A 17510-nucleotide genomic window follows, 5' to 3' on the forward strand; every position below is an offset into this window, starting at 1 on the left:
ACATGAAAGTCATAGAATTGTTCTCTTTCCTTTTAATTACTGCCTCAAGTAGTATTTCAAAGATGTTTTTCTCAGAAGTGGGGGAGCTATAGTGCTTCAATATACTTAATGTAAGGTTTCAATCAGATTTCACTTGTGCTCATAGCAATGGATCTTAACAGAGCTGTCTCATAATTCACTTTTTGATAGGCTCACTTGTAAAAAAAGTGATTATCAGTAGCACAGATGGAAGTTTTCTGTCTTAAGAGGACCTGTTAATAGGGTGTTCAACTTGGCTGTTATTTAGGTGTCAAAAAAGCCATCTTCATCCATTGATTAAAATGGAAGAAAAATGTAGCTTGTAATTTTAAATCTGAGGATAATGGAATTATTTGATGAAAAATCAATGTCTTTCTTCTCTCTTTCTTGGAATTCTCATCTTCTTTCCTACAACCTGGCAGCTGGGTACACTGTTTGCATGGATATTCTCCTTTCACAGTACCATTAAAGTGGTTACAAACTTGAAATGGAAAACTTGTGTTCATTTCAGACTCCTAACACTTTCAGGAAGTCATAAGTGAAGTTGTTGTGAAGTTGTTTTCTTGTTGACTTCATTTGAATTTTGTAAGTTGAGCAATTTCCAAGAAGCCCTCTGCTGATCCCAGAAGCAGGGTCATTGATTTACTCGCTGTCAGTCATGGGAATGAAGACTTCAGTAGGGCTTTGAAAATCTCTTTGGAAGCCTCAGCTGGCATATCTTCTGTAGGAAACAGCAAAAGTCCTTGAGTGCATCTGCAGGGTGATGTAGGAGACTTCCAGGAATATTTTACCCAGTCAGAGAGATGATGGAGCATTTGTGGCTCTAGCAGTGAGCAAGTGGCAGCCAGCAGAGCAATTTTAATCAGGTAATACAGTGCTGACAGCTCCTCAGTTTCCCTGGCTTTGTTCTGGAGTGGCTGGCAGGAGGCAGAGCAGTCACTTCATTATCCTCATTAATTCCTCAGTGCCTCACTGTGCTCCACATCCCACCAGGCACTGGGCATGGGCTGCACTCCTGTGTGCCTCTGCAAGGAGAGATTTCCACCAAGGAACCTCAGCTCCACTGCCTGCCTTCAAGCTGTGACTTGTCTCTAAAAATAAATAAACAAGCTGACTTATTTCTATGCAGAATCTTGGCAAGACAGCCTTTCCCCTAGGGATAAATTTGTTTTGCCAAATTAGAAAAATCTGTTAGATATCTAAAATTTACAGTTGTTATGTACTAAATTATTGCTTTTAGAGATAGAGTTTTGGACTTAGGCAACTCGAAAAATATTGATGGTGGAATGGACAAGGCAAGTTGCTTTCTGTATAACCCAATTATTTTTTTCCTTTTTTTCCCTTTCTATTTGTTTTTCCCCTTAGCTTTTAGTCACTAAATCTGTCAGGTCCCTACAAATACCATGGGGAAATCTCTAGGAATATTTGTTGAAAATCCATGTCCTTTTGGTCCTCAGAGTATGTGTGTTGTTTTTTTTGCTTGCATTCTTTCTCGGCAATGCATGCAGAGCTTGTGGAAGCAAGTGTAGTTTATTTTAAGTTTTCTCTTTTTCTCTGTGTTGCTGTTCCCTTTATTCATCACAAATGGTGGGTGAGGCTTCCTGACTTCTGGTTTTAGTTATTTGCCAACAATCTTAATTCTAGTAAAAACTATTTAATTTTAATATAGAATTATGGGGAGTTGAAAAGTTAATATTCTTCTAAGTGAATATGACTAATATTAAGGGGAGAATGAAGATCATGGATGTGTCACCTGTCTGTGTTTACAGTCACATTCTGATGATGCCAGCCTTGATCCAGTGAGCCTCCTCCAGCTGGCAGGGGGTCCAGAAAGAGCCTGTGGACCCTGAATGGCCAAGGGGGCTCATTGACCCTGTATGTCAGCAGCAGGGAAAAGCAGCCCAGACTCAGCCTGCTTGGTTCCCAGCACTGGTTTGGTGTGTCAGATGCTGGAGCACAGCTGGCTCTCTGTGGATAGCTCAGCAGTTGTGTATTGAGTTCCTGCTAACAGGAGGAGATGCACTGGAACCCACCCAAAACTGTCCAGATATTTGACAGGCTACTTATTGTCATTTACTGAGCATGCTGAAATTCTTCCAGTTCTTCCTTGGCTGCTCTGACAGAGCAAGAATGCTCCCTTATAAACATCTTAAGTTTGTAGCATGGATGGTTTTGTTTGGACTTCTAAAATTTTTTTTCTGACTTCTTAATAAAAGGAGACACTTTCACCCTCAGTCCAAGAGTCCTTTTGTCACAAAATATGTAGATCTATGATAGTTTCTGTAATATTCCAGATACCATGTAGGCCCTGGCTTTGTCATTACTTTTTTGTCAGCCTGCTGTATGGACAGGTATAGTTTGCTTTTTTCTCTTTTGTTGAATGTTCCAGTAATTTCTCAAGAATTTTGGAGCTTTTCTCCTTTTGCTTAGTCTCCTTTGCTGGTACCATCAGTTGACTCTGACCTGTCTATAGTGAGCATCCTCAACACATGAAGATTTCTCTGTATATAAGTTTAAGAACATTTGAATGTCTGATTTTCATTCATCAACTCTGGAAAACTCCATGAAGCCAAATAAGACTCTGAAAAAGTGAGATTGCTATGTGTAACAAGTTATTTTATGAAGTTTATTATAATTTAAAAAATAAAAAGAATACATAACCTTATTGAAAAGCCAGTTAACAGTCTCAAATATTTAGATTTTTCAGAAGCAAGCAGATTTCTTGCTTGTTTCAGCCTTGTTATTTCTCTTGCCAAACTGTATATTTTAGTTGAGCTGTCTCTGGGACTTCTTAGCTCCTAAGCTGAAAACTGGAAATGAGACTGGCTTTGCAATTACGAGAAAAATGGAAAATTGTTTTATTTGGATTTCAGCAAATTCAATTTAAGGTCAGATTTTTTTCTTTAACAATGTACACTCTATCTTTTTATTCCTAAAGGAATATTTTCAGCAATTTGGCTTAACTCTGTGGTCATGGGGGTGGAATTCTTTATCTTGGCTTGATATAAGCAAGCTTTCAGAGCATGTGTGGGTTAGTGTCTGACTTGGTGCATAGGAAAACACAATCTCTTTATCAGGTGGTTTCTGGTTCAATGAAAGAAGTTTTTGGTTGGGTTTCTTTGTGTATGACAGCAGCTTGGTAACTTTGGAGAAATAGCTCAGGCTTTCAATAAATAACTGTCCATTCCATTTAAAAAGTTAGGAGTCAATAAAAATCAACATTCTTGTGTAGCTAGCATGTTTCCATGGCAGTTTGAGAAAAAAACTCAAATTTAAATAACATGAGGACACTCTTGACATAAATGTTATGAAATCTTTCTCATGCAATGGATAGGAAAGGTAAAGGAGAATTGAGCACTTACCTTCTTACCTATATTATTCTGCAGCTTCTTGAAATCCTGTCAAGTTGATTTGTATTGATACAATGAAAATAATATATAGTTACCTGTCATATTAAAGAGTACTTTGATGCGAGGAATTTTTTTTTCATCATAGTTGAGACCTGAAGGGCAGAATGTGCTTTTTTGTTCTCTTAAAAATTTAGTCTTTGAATGCAGACAGAGGAAGAAGTTTGGACACTAATCAATGTGAAGGCCAAGTCCCCAACTCAGTCATACTCAGTTACCCTGGGTTTTTGATAACTTCAAGAGCTGGGAAAATAAGACACAAAACTGATGTGTGAGATCAGCAAAGTTACAGTAATTCATTTAAACACTTGACTTAATCAGTGTTTCTTGGGTTCCCTTCCTGTAAAATATGACCTGTATTGTAATAACTTTTTTAATAACTGAAATAACATTTGAAGTGAAAGCTCAAATTCATTTTTTCCATGTGAACCTAGAAATTACAATTGGGCCTTTTTATGATTTGGTGATTGAGTAGACAAATGGTGCACTTCTTGGGTACCATAACAGTTAACACCTGTTTCAACTGTTTCATATTTGTATTGGATGGAACCTCAGCAATCCAATATGTCTTGAAAAGCAAAAATCTGATATAAAATATTTCATGGTATGGAAGAAATTACAATAAACAGAGTATAGCTTAAAATATAAAATGCTTGTTATGCACATTTACGTAGGTTTCATCTGTATTTCTGAAACCAATGTAGCCACCTTGTGTAAAAGTAGTCCTAGTTTTTCTGAGGGTTGGTTAAGTGATTATTTAATACCATAAAGTAAATACTGTTTTCTAAGAAAACAGTATTTCCTGAGTTGGCAGAAATGAAGCAGTTTGTCAGTGAGAAGTCAGGTACAGCTGGATTAATTAGCATTTGTTTTTGATTTCTCTCAAACTTGCTTTGGGGACAGGGACCACTGGCAGAAGGGTGGAGTGGTCTCCTATGGCACATACCAGGCAATAATGTCACTTCTTTATGTTCTTTGTTACTGGTGTGGTATTTTGCATTCAGTAATTTCAGAAAATGTGAAACTTTGTTCATTAAAATCTGAAAGCTTATTTCAAGTTTAGTGGAGATGGGCTCTATTGCACCTTCCATGCAGCTCAGGTACAGCACTGCTGGCCCCCTCAGCCTCCTACAAAAGGCTTTGTTGTCTCTGGTGTTTGGTAACTTGAAAACTTCCTGCTTTTCTGGATAAAGCTTGGTTTGCAAATCTAATTATTATTATGAAGATTACAAAAATAATTTGCCAGAGTGCCTTGTCAGATGTAAATATCGTGAGCTTCTTAATATGATATTTCAAAGCTGAAGTTTATTTTGAGAGTCAGGGTTAATGCTCTCAAGATTTGTTTAGAAAATATGATCTTGGCATGTGATGACTTAGGAGATTGTTTTTCCTAAACACGAATTCAAGTTTGCTTTTATCTCAGTTTATCTGATTTGAGGTAAACCTCAATGCCTTACTAAATTGCATCTGCTTGTAGAGAACACTGTAAATGATTTGCATTTTAATAGCTTCTGCATAAATTTCATAACTCTGGAATGCTTCTCTTGCTCATTTCCCTGCAAAAGATGCTGGGTTTGTCTTGCTGTAACAAAATCTGTTTAGCTTTTCAATTATAAGAGAAATGGATAAATTTGCCCTTGCTTTTGGCTATTCCTACTCTTTTCAGAATTTTCAAGACTGCCTTTATCTACTTTAGAGAGCAGAAAGGCTTCAAGATAATTTCACATGAATCATAACATTTCAGACACGTGTTGGAAGCTTTCTTAAACATAGGTGCTTGGTTTGGGAGTAAACATACATGCAAATGTAGGTTATGGTGGGTAGCATCACAAAATTCATAAACTACTAGTAGAATTTAAATTTCTTTAACTGCAATTGCTCCTCATAAAAACCAGGGAAAATTTAGGAAGTAAAATGAAAGAGTGAGTAGATAATTGGTACAAAGAGTTATATGATATGAGGAAGGAGTGAAAAGGGAGACAATAGCTGGAAAATAGCTAACCTCAAAAGAAGCATAATACATTGGTTTATGTAGTTTTTCTTCAAGTTTTTAGGCTTTTTTTTTCTCTTTTATAGTGAAATATATTCTAAGTGTAACAAAATACTTTAAGACACAATTCTGAGCATCTTTCCTTTATTGCATAATGGAGATGGTAATGACTAGATCACCTTAATATAGAAAAATGAGATCTGATCAGATGCCTTTTCACAGCTATCACTAGACCTGACAAAAGGGTTATCATAAAGTATCTTATGTGCTGAAAAGCTCTGATGAAAGACCCTATCTTTATAATATATTGTGACAACTAAACCTACTCACTACTAACTAAAGTTTTTTATAAAGTGCCATCTGCTCCAACTTTCCTATTGTCTCTGCTGTTGTGGGTTTTTTTTTCCTGTGAACCAATTTTGGGATGTTTTCATTCCCTCTTGTTTCCCACTTTGTCCGTGCTTGCTGGATTCTGTCTGTTGTGCCATCAGTTGTTGGTGGGGCCAAGCTGTAAATCAGGTCACCAGAATGATTCATATTAAAAATAAACCTACAATAAAAAGCTTGGAATCCTCTTTGTCAGCATTCTACTTAATGCCCTGCAGAGCATCACTGCTATTATCTTAAGCCATCTCTTGTTTGTATTCAGTTTGGAAATTATGCATTTGCAGCTGGAACAAAATCTGTGTATTCTCAAAACTGCAGCTTCAGCCACACATCTGTCACGTTCTCATCTCCAATTTATCTCGTGTACCCTCTGATTAAAAGCATGTTGGTCCCCTGTTCCACTTGAAATAGAGTGGTGGTGCTCCTCCCTTCCCAAAAGCATTTCCTATCTATTCCTGAGTTAATGGAAAACATGTCAAGAAATGTGCACCTATCAAGGGGCTGCTTCAAGCAAGTTGTGTTTTTCTGCTTGAACCAGTAGCTTGTAAATCTGGAAAACAAACCTTCCCCAGCTGTTATCTCTGCTTGCAGAAAACCTTGTTTGCTCTTCTCATAAAGACACCTATGGGTTTTGAAGGTGGGGAGGGTTTTTTTTTCCTCAGACTTGTGGAACTGGGGAGTCTGGAATAGCTCTGCAGCAGGATGAATGCTTGACAGCTTCATTTGCTGCCTCTGTTCTGGCTGCACTGGGGTTGAATCATGAACTTCTGAACAGTATTAGATAAAACTTGCTAGTGAGCTCTTCTCTGTGGTATATAAGTGTTGTTATTGAGATTTTGAGAAGCTTATTTCAAATGTAGTGGCACTTCTTCCTCTGGGGTAGAAGTCATGCCTCCAGCCTGTATCTGCTCACTTGCATTTTGCTATCACATTGCATTAGCTGTGTTGACAGTCCCTTAAGAGTTTGGAATTGATTGTGTAATTGGAGGAGGGGGGCAGAACTGAGTAGTTGAAACATGGCTTTGAAGCCAGGGTGATGGGGTGAGCTCGAGGGGTCTGTTTTGTACATGAGAAATACAAAGTTGCTTCAGTAATCCTGTACCATTCAGGAAACTCTTCTCCACCCTTGGAGTTGTTTTTGAAGGCATCCCTTTCTCCAGGGAAAAGGAAGTTATCCTCTTTGTAATCAGTTTGAGCTAATGTGTTTTGAACTGCTTGCTAGTTCAACACAGACAAACTACAGCATAAGCTATGTGCAAACAGTTGTATCATTTTAAGTGCCAAAAAATTTTAAATGAACTTGCAGTTATGGGTTTAAATACAAGTGGGAGATAATCCAGATTATTATTATCCCACTTCTATCCAGGTCTTGAGATCACTGAATAATGTGATACTTGATACAGAAAATCCTGTGCTCTCCTAGCTTTCTTTTGATCCTGCTGTTCGTAGAATTGCAGGGCAAAGTATGCAGTGTGACTAAATTGTTACACTTAGACCGTGTGGATTTTGTAACTAAAATATCTACCAGTGGGTTAGAGCTCGAGTACCCAAATACAAAGGGCTCAGACTCTGTCCTTGGCAAGTGACTTGTGAAAGGTTAATCTGGGTATTGCTCAGCTGTTGACAAATGTTTATTGCATGAGAAAAAATACCCAGAGTTGTTATTTTACAGTAGCATGTACTCACTGAGACTTTCTATATGTAAGCCTGCAAATTGTCTCCTGTGTATTTAGTAACCAGATCCCACTTTTGTTTTACAGCTGCTGCAGAGGGCAAAGGGAAAAGTGGGGAAGACTTTTTTCAGAAGGTAAGAAAGATATTTCAATTCTATAACAGCACCTGACTAGAGAAAGAAAAAAAAACCAAAACCAATTATTCATGCATGTGATCAACTAATTAAACTTCATGCACAGTTTCCACCATATTGATCAAATTTTTAAAAATTTTGTCATTTAGTGTTTTCTTGCTACCAGCCATGCATGGAATGAGATGAGAAACAGGTTCTTTGGTGTATGCCCTGTCATCTGTGCACAAAAACAATTTAACAGTTTTACCAATTACTTAGCTGAAAATGTTAAAATATGCATGATGAACATTTGTTATGCTTAATTGTTAAGCCAAAAGATGTTGTGAGGTGGTCTTAAGCATGTTGTCTGTGGATAAATGCTGCATCCTGCAATTAAAATACTGCCTTGCAACTTAGTGTGAGATTGTTAAAAGCATACATATTTGGTTGAGAAATGCAAAGGGCTTTTAAGAAAGAAATGCACAATCCACAAAATGATTCAACAAAGTTTGTGGTTGGACAGAGGCACGGAAGGACTGGAAAAGGGAGTCCTGCAGCAACTAAACTACAAAGTGAAACGTGGTCAAGAGTAAGGACTTGCAAATTGTTTTTACAAAGCAGCATAGTATTGGGGTTTTTTTGTCTTTTTGTTTTTGTTTTTTTTCAAGAATAGTTTGAAGAACATTATTTATGAGTTATTTTAATGAAAATCTGCATGTTGCAGGCTAATAAAAATGATGAGCTGTTTTTTTAGTACAGAGAAGAAAGACAGTGCAAACTTCGCTGTATACTGAAATGCCTTGACACTCTTTTTTGACTCATTGTCCATTGTAGTAATTTGCTGTATTTTGCTATAATTTTAAGTGGTTGTTCCAGAAAGGAGGATGTGAAAGGTTACTTTACCCTGCATGTGACTGTGGGATGCCTTGATAAAGGCTGGTGAGGAGGAATATATATGCTGCCAAAATGTTTGGATTTTCAGATTTATGTTGCTCTGAACTGACAGTGAGAGTTGTTTTTCTAAATGTGGGGCTTAACTGTCTGATATTGGTGTGCACAGAGAAGAATGTGTCAATAGTGCCTCCTTAGGATTTTATCAAAATACTTTGAGGTTTTTTTACTTGCTGAAACAAAGCTAAGCCATAGTGGCCTGTGCTGTATTCTACACATTATTCATTTTACCACAGTGTTTTCTCTCTTGTAGATAAATCTGCTCATAATTCTTAAAGGTGTGGATAAAATATTTCTTCTTGAGTTGCTTATCTGTTTGATATGTGTATTTGATTGCTTGATTATTTACTGTAGATATGACGTGCCTTACAATTATGTAGTCACTAGTGTAATAGCAGAAAATGCTGTGTTGAATTTAAGAGGAAAGCAAAATATGCTGTACTTCAAGTATGTCAATGAGTGCACTCCTTACTTACCCACACTGATGCTACAGTGGCTATCCTGGCATTTAGATCTTGTCATACTTGTGCATAATTATTATCTAGGCACAGTGTGGGTGCTGCAATAGGTTCAAGCTGCTTCATTTTAACTGGCATTCTTCTTAAAATATCACCAACTCCACAGTGTAGATTTCTGAAGTTTCTGAGCACATACACACAATGCTACAACTAATAAAACCAGATGGAAACCATCTCCTTTGAGTTCTCTTTTGTTGGAAGAAATCTCTGGACAGTTGCTCATAGCTTACTCACCATCTCTGTCTGTGCAATTTCCTTTAATCAGAGTTAAATTTTTCCCCTCTCATGTGAAATGAACAAGGCAGAGTATGTGGAGGTAAAATGAAGACTCATTTCATGTGTTTCAGGTTGGTGCAGTGAGGGAGAAAGTGATTTGTGGTATTAGAAACACATTGCCAATGAAGGCAGCAGGACACTTCCAGAAACTCAACATGAACTCAAAGCTGCAGCAAAGACATTTTTGTAAAGCAGTTCAGATAATGAGACTTCAGGACATTATTGGCAGGATTTTGAGTGGAACAGGGAGGGAGAAGTGCATCCTTGATAGGCCACATCTAGAACATGAGGGCTTTATTTGCATAAATAATGCCACGTTTGGTGTGTTCTGATGGACTGCCCTCAATGTGCTGAGGTTGGAAATGGCTTTCGAGGTGGAAGAAGTTTTCATAGGAATGCTGAAATGGCAAATGACGAGGCAAAAATTCAGGAAGGTGATTCTGTATGTCAAGGCATGCAGACCAAGAGGGAGGAGAGAGGAGGCTGTGCCTGAGGGGTTGGCAGAGACTCAGCCTGCATTGTTAAGCTGCAGAGAGGCTTTTAAAGAAAGTTAATACAAGGCTTTGGTGCTAAGCACTCTTTTGCTGGTCTTCAAACATGTGAGAAAGCAGTATTACTTGGGTTTGCATAATCAAGCAGGATCTCAGTGGATGTGAACTGCGCCTACCAACTTTCAACTTCCAGAGTTTAATAACAATTTAAATATCAATATGCATAATTTCACTGAGCATTTTAGCAGAAACAAGCATGTGTAATGCAGTTGCTTGTGGAGCTACTGAATGAGCCCCAATTCTTGGTGAAATTCAGGCAATTTTTCTGCCCTGTGGTGGCAGGAAAGATCAGGTGAAGACATTCCCCTTCCTCTGGTCCTGAATTGAAGTGAGAAGTAAATAAAATGTCTTTTGGTAGTGTCATTTTTAAGAGTCTGAAAACTTGATCATACTTTCTTCTAATGTTTCTAAGTTGTAGTACTGCTTCAGATGAGGGAAAAACCTACCACCATCTAATGAGGATTTTTCAAAACCACTGGAAGCTACGAATAATTTGGCAAGAAATAAGTAAAAAATGGCATGGTTTTCTGTGTAGAGCTCTTGGATCTGCAGTTCAGTAACAGGTAATCCTAAATAAACATGGATTGCTCTGCTGTTGTGTTACATACTATTTATGTAAAAGATCCTTGTGGGCCTTGCTAAATTGTTTTTCTTATTTATTCTGTGAGAGGAATACATAATACGAAGTTATTACATGTCCTTGATCCAGAGCCCATTTTCAGTTGATGGTGGATTTTTTCCACCAAGTTCCACAACATCTGGTTCACGCCTCATAGGAAGCAAGGCCCTTTCCCCAGCAAAGCCAGGACATTGTTCCAGGGAACAGATAATTTATGTAGCCCTAAATTATCTGTTAGGTGTGTGGCACTCTTATATAAAATGTAAGAAGGTGGTGATTCTCTGTCCTGAGGAGTTCATAATCCAAAACAGGTGAGGGTTGGCCCTGTGGACCCAGAGGAATGTCATGCATCATTTTGGTTTGCTTTTAGCTATCTCATCATCAAGTTGGTTTCTTTTCTTCTTTTTAAACATTTGGGAATCTCAGTGCTGATGGTAATCTTTCATTCTGAAACTTCTTTGGACAGAAGTGTATCTGTAGCCTTCTCCAGGGCCTGTGAGCAGAGTAGGGTGGGTGATAGGTGAAGGCTGTGGCTTGAGTGGAATTTGGGTGGAGTTCTTGGGACAATGTGGGACTGCACGTGCAGAAGGTGGTGACTGGAAACGATGCACTCATGGTGCTCTGCACAGGTCACATCCAAGCTCTTTATTTCAGTGTTATTCAGTGTGCACGTGTTAGTGTGAGCTTTGGGAGTGTGCCTGGAGGGGCTCCTCAGCTCTGGCTTTCTTGCCTTTTAGAGTTCATTTGCAGAGCTTGGTTTTGTAGGAAGCATTAAATACTACCAGCCAGCTGTAACTTGTGTGTTTTACTGGTCCTGAGTCTTTGACATCCTGTTATGTTTTGTGTTTAGGGTTTCTTCTGTACCTTTTTTAAGCAAACAGAAGTGGTGTTTGCATGCATTTGCCCAGTTGTGGATACTTAGGGGTTTTTAAGATATCTCTGGATTTAGGCAAAAAGTGCTAAAACGCAAGCATTTAAATGCTTGTGTTTCTCTCACTGCAGAGTCTGTTTTTCCCTGAGGGAGACATAAGTGTGCTTGGAGCTGTGAAGTTGCAACTGGGCAAAAGTTTCATGTGTGTACCAAAATCTCTTCTGTTAATTATGAGGAGCAAAGGAAGACGAGTGGTTTCTTTTCATTTTCCTTCCTGTGCTTACATGGAGCATGTTTAAACTGTAGCTTCAAATTTTATTAAATAATTAGCACCATGGAAGCTACTGTGGCCATTTTGGAAGCACAATATGGTGAAACCATCCTTTAAAAACAGGTGGTCTTTCAGTCCAGGTATCTGGAAACAGTAGTAGCAAGAGACTAAGGAAGAAAACAAAGAAATGCCCAACCAAAGCCAAAAAATAAACCCCCTGTGATTATTTGAAGATGTGAAAAATAGCTATATCTAACTGCATCTTTAATCATATTTCTGTTAAAGTCCTTTATGCAGTAGTTATTAATGATTGTGTATTTTTATTTATTTAGGAGGCTCTGGCAGCAAAGGCAGCAAGGAATCTTCCTCAAGCCCTTTTTGCTTATCTAAGACAGTAAAAAAGCTTGGTTTGCAACATCCTGTGTTTTCTCTTGTATCTTTGAAAAATATCTTTTACATTGTTCTGGGACAAACCTAATTGTTGCAATATTCTCACATGTGAATATATTAATACAGTGTTGATGTATGCATTTTGTAAGCATAGGTAGTATATTCTGATACAAATAAATTTAATTTTCTCTTTGCAGTAGGTCAGGCTGGAAGTGGATCAGTCTCACTTTTTAATCTCTGAACGTGAAGCATATCTAGAGCTTCAAATGCAAGTGGCTTAGGGCATTTTCAGGCATTAAAAATATTAATCATTGACCTGAGACTAAGATGTCTCAAGCTAATCATTATCCGCATTCAGGACTAACTTCTGGAGGGCTTTTCATGTGTCTTCAGCCATGACTATTCCCCAGCTGCCTATTTATAGCTTTAGTTCCCCCAGGGCTGTGTTTCCATTTCTGATGGCAGCCACTGGGCTCTGAGTTTCTTGCAGTGTTATTTATCTGGTGGTGAGACCTCGTGAGCTGCTGGTGATCAGACATTAGCATGGGTCTTGTCTCTGTTTCAACCACAGCAGCAGCTTGGAGCTACAGGAACTGGTTCCACACATTCCACTTTTTCTGGGTAGGAATCAGGATCTGCACTAGCGTTAAAATAACCTCTTGATGTAGAGCTTGGCTCAGAGCATGTGACAAGGATTTATTAAGGCCATACGTTTCCAGAGCTGGCTTCAAGTGCCTGGCTGGGATGGGAATGCTGGCATCCAATTTACACTGAGCTTCCTCTCATTTAGCTTCCTGGGAAGAGGAAGGACTGCTTGGAGAGGGCAGCATGGATTAGGGGGCTGAAAGAATGTCAGCGCAAGTTAACATTTGCAGGAAATCTTGGGATTGAGACATTTGTCTCCCTTTTGGCAAAACCCCACCCAGTGGAAAGGAGGCTATTTAGGTTGGATCAGCTTCTCTAAAAAGGTAAATCAAGAATGCTTACTTAACTTTTTGCTTAGTTCAGGCAGAGCTGAGTGGTGGGAAGGCTTCATTTTTGTGGAAAATGGCACTCATCCCATCTGTAGTATAGTGACCATTCTGCTAAGGCAATGGAGTCATTCCAAGGATTTTTGGTTTTTTTTTTTTTTTTTCATTTCATCTCCAGTTTCTCCTGTGCTGCTTCTGATACAATGGGTACTATCTTGAGATTTTACCTGTAATATTAAGTCTTAGTTGATAAAGTTCAGCTTTATGCCACTTTATTGCTATACCTAACACTTTGTGCAAGATCTCTCCTGCATTGTAGAGCAGTAGAGGAGGAGTGGTTTGTCACCAGCATCTCAATTGAGGTGCTCAGTGCTTTTCATTCTGAGAGTTAAACCCTCCCTCAGAACAGAGGAGGCATTTCCTTCACAGAAATGTTTGTGCTTTTACCTTGGGGGGGAAAAAATAATATAAGGGAGACAAGTATGAGGATGATTCAAATGAAGAATATACACTGGGTATCTGCCTTGTAAGGAGGAGAATTGCTGATTTTGGTTTCAGAGAGGAGACTTGGATGCATATTGGTGTTTTGAACAGTGTTCTGTGTAGCTTCACTTTTAGTGATACTTTTCTTAGGATTTTTTTATATTACTTGTGTAATTCATTAATACTGTAGAGACAGATACTTCTATAGATCATTTTTTGCATGCTTAAATATTTTTTTTGTTTTCAACTATGCTTTGTCCTGTATTTAAAACAAAAGTGTTACCTGTGACCCTTGACAAGTATTTCCATTGAGGGTAAAATAAACTTTCAAATCAAGTGAAGGACTTCAGTGTTTCTCCATAGGTAAGGGCATTTGATTGATTTTTACTCTCAACTTTTTTTGCTGTACTTGTAAATTAAGTACCAAATTCTGTAAACATTTTTGTTGCAGAAGGTTCACTTAATGTAGTTTTTGGATGCAGCAACAATACTGCAATATTTGTTTAAACAAAACCTTTGTTTTAAGAGTCATCTTAGTTCCTTTCAGGTGAAGTGAAGGTTAAAAAAAGATGGAGTGAGTATGTGCATACATGCTTTTGTTCTCAGCTTTTTTAGGGTAAAAATCCCTTACTGGAAATGGAAACAATAAAAATTCCAAAGCCATATCCATATAGGCAGCTTTCCCAACTCCATCTTTAGTGATTTAGAGCTTTTATGTGCAGTCTGAAAGTTTCATTTGTAAAACTGATGTCTTTTACTCTGCTGCCTTTATTGCCTTTATCCATAATCTGTTCATTAGTTTTAGTATTTAGTATAAAAATTTTGATACACCTTGATCAAAACTATGAATAAATACATTGCTTAGCTTCAGGACCTCTTCATCCTGGACATGCTTGCTTTAATTCTTGGTTAGTTCTTTAGGAATAGCTGTGAAAACCTTGTGAAGATGGTAAATTTGTTAGAGTCAGCATTAGGATAAGTCCTTGACAGCAAAGAGCCTGTGTGCTGCTCTGGGGAAGCCTCAAAGTCTGCACACAGGTATTGGCCCTGAGAAGTTGTAGGGAAGTGTTGGTGTTCTGCTTAGCTTGACATGACACTGTATAGCAGTATGCAGGTGAGCTTTCCTTCTGTTCCCTTTTTATATATCAATCAGAAACACATCAATGTTTTTTAATAATTATTTTAGCATTTAATAAAAACTTGAAATAAAAATCAGTTTAACAGAGATGGACAAGTGAGTAGGTGAATATCAATTCCCTGCAGTATTGAAGCAAATGACTTGCAGTGGAAGCATGAACAAAAACATATGGGAGTATTGATCCTTATCCATGCTGCTTATTCCAGACAGCAATGTCTAAAATAATTTACATATTACCTTTTTCCAAGACAAGTAAAACTAGGGAAGAAGGACTAGCCAAGCAGTCACCTTTTCTGAAAATGTGTCTGGGTTTCTGACAGTTGGGCTATAAAATGGGAAAATGAGGAGCCCTGCCCTTGAGGACACACAGGCACTCATGTCCTTGTGTGTGGGAAGGCTCTGTTGTCCCACTGCTCCTTTCTGTACAGACACATAAGTGGAGCTTGATCCTTGTCCTCCCTGTGCCTCCTTTGGTTGTGTATTTTAAACAGATGGCACCTACCATGTGTGCTGTCAGTACTGATAGACTGCAGTCACAGCAAACTTACTAAGCACTTTCTGTATTTTATGGTTTTAATTCTGGTTCTCTGCATAGGAGATGGGTTTTTTGCCGCACAGGAGCACAAACTGGAAGCTCTGGACAGTATAATCTGGGATGTGGGGTGCCTGGGGCTGTGTGCCATTGCTGCTTCTCAGGAACAGCCCCTCCTCCTTACCTGCAGAATTGGTGCTTACACAGGGGTCAGGCTGTACTGTCCAACTTTGAGTAGTGGCTGTGACAAACTGTGAATTCTTGATGGGAATTTCTTATGTAGATCACCTCAGGGGGAAAGAAACCACCCCAGGGCTTGGGATGCAAATCCATTGCTGTACCCAAAATGTTGGCCAGACTTCCACAAGAGCTGTGTACTTGCACCAGGCTTTGGGCCAAGTTTTGTAATCTCGTTTTCAACTCCTTATATTCCTCAATTTTCCTCACCAAACCAGTAATCCTTGATGCTGTCCTGCTGATGTGCTCTGGCAATGCAAGTGCTTTCTCTGGCCTCACCAGTTTTGGAGTTTGAATTCCCAATGGGTAACTTCACACAAACCTCTTTGGAGTCTCGTTCTTCCTTCCCATCCTTGTTCTTCCCTTGCTTTCTCCTCCCCCCAAACCAAAAAAACAACAAACCAATAAATGTAATAATTCTGGTTCCAGCTACAGCCATTGCTGTGTTCTTGCTGCCAAAAGCCATGTTCAGGGATTAGTCATCCTCTCAGATTGTGCTGCATTACCTCTTGTGCACTGCAAGAGATAGAACTAAGCATCACCCCGTGCAGAATTTCACATGTCTGCTGTGACTCTTTAGGTCTTGTCATATGGAAATATATTTTCCTTTAATTTTCATCTAAGTTATATTCCATGATTGAAATAAACCATAAGAATAAACTTGTTTATGCAGCTGTAAATGCATGCAAACTGAGGGGACTGAGACAACTTTTCTGAAAGCTGAAGATGCAAGATGAAGTCTGTGAAACCAAGTATTCCAAGACTAGACATAACATCTTCATGGTGTAAAGTGAGATTCTCTCAGAGTTACTTTCCCACATGGTATTGAAGTCCAAACTGATTTAATTTTGTTCTTTTCCTCACTTACCTGGAAAAAGAATTTTATTTAACTGGGGAAGGAATTCAGACTGGGTAACTGCAGAGACCCACAAGTAGATGCAGATTCCTGTCTGACCCATTTTCCTTTCACTGTGATTAATTCCTGAGGCAGAAAAGGCCAAGATGCCCGAATCCCAAAGGTGGGAGGGTCAGAAATAGGTATCTTACCAACACTAACTATAAAGAATAATACTTTGATTTAATGTGCCTGCTTTAAATGAAGAAAGGTCTGTTATATATGTTCTTGTTCATCCACTCTGTGTAAAATACTTCCTTTGAATTCTGAAATACTTGTGGGCTCTGGGGGAGTTTTGTTTGGTTGGTTTTGTTGCATTCAGGACATTCCAGTTTCTATCCAAAATCAGCTAAACAAAAAATACAGCATAAGAAAAAATAATTTCTTACTGTCTTAATGTAAAAACTCCCCAAAGTGCTCAAACTATAAACTTTTCAAGCTGGAATACAAGGAAGCCAAAAGCTTCTCTTCCAGCTGCCTTACAGTTAGACTTTTTTTTTCCTTGAAGGCCCAATGATATGCAGCTAGAGCCAATTTTTTCAGGGTCAGAGTACAGTCTGATTTGTTTTGTTGGTGTCTTCCAGTGTCTTTGTCCTCTTCTGTTTTTTCTCCACTGAGAATAGCTTACATATTTTGGCTTGTAAATACTACAATTACACTTGGGCAAAGGGGAGGAAGGAAAGTTGTAGAAAGGCCATTTCTTAGGTTTTCCTTCATTTTGAGAAGAAGCATGAGGTTATTTTTTGGGGATTAAACCTTGCTCACTGATATGCCTGATCCCTTTGGTCAGTTGATCCCTCAAGGCAAGGAGAGCACTGATTAGTACTCACTCTATCACTTATTTTGTGTGGACATGAGGGAAACTATGGCAGAGGTGCTGTTCTGCAGAGATCATGAACTCTGAGTCATCCCTAGGCTGAATTTCCTCTGAATGTTATGTAACTCCAGTATTTATACAATTGGAATGCATGTATTATAGCTGGAGCACTTGAGAGTTCTCTTTTTCATGTGAGAGCAGAGCCCCTGTTCTCAGGGTATGTGGCATAATACTGATTTCACTAATGAAGCAGTTCCATTGCAACATGCACTTGAGGTTGTCATGGAATTATTCCAGATTTTTCAGGGAAAAAATTAAATCTTGTCACTTAAAATTGCCTGTGTTTGAATGGTAAAGCTGAAACAAAAAGTTGGTGCAGTGCAACAGTGATCTATGCAGTCT

The 17510-nt window shown here is 38.6% G+C and overlaps 1 protein-coding gene across 1 annotated transcript in view; it reads left to right on the plus strand.

The window, feature by feature from the left end:
- BICC1 (BicC family RNA binding protein 1) overlaps positions 1-17510 on the plus strand; it is an 89740-nt gene that overhangs the window by 25081 nt on the left and 47149 nt on the right. Inside the window, exon 2 of the mRNA XM_036385886.1 lies at positions 7563-7609. Coding sequence (XP_036241779.1) covers positions 7563-7609 — 47 coding nt within the window. The remainder of the gene's footprint in view (positions 1-7562; positions 7610-17510) is intronic.

This window comes from Molothrus ater, chromosome 8 (genome assembly GCF_012460135.2).
Source record: "Molothrus ater isolate BHLD 08-10-18 breed brown headed cowbird chromosome 8, BPBGC_Mater_1.1, whole genome shotgun sequence".
Classification (NCBI taxonomy): domain Eukaryota; kingdom Metazoa; phylum Chordata; class Aves; order Passeriformes; family Icteridae; genus Molothrus; species Molothrus ater.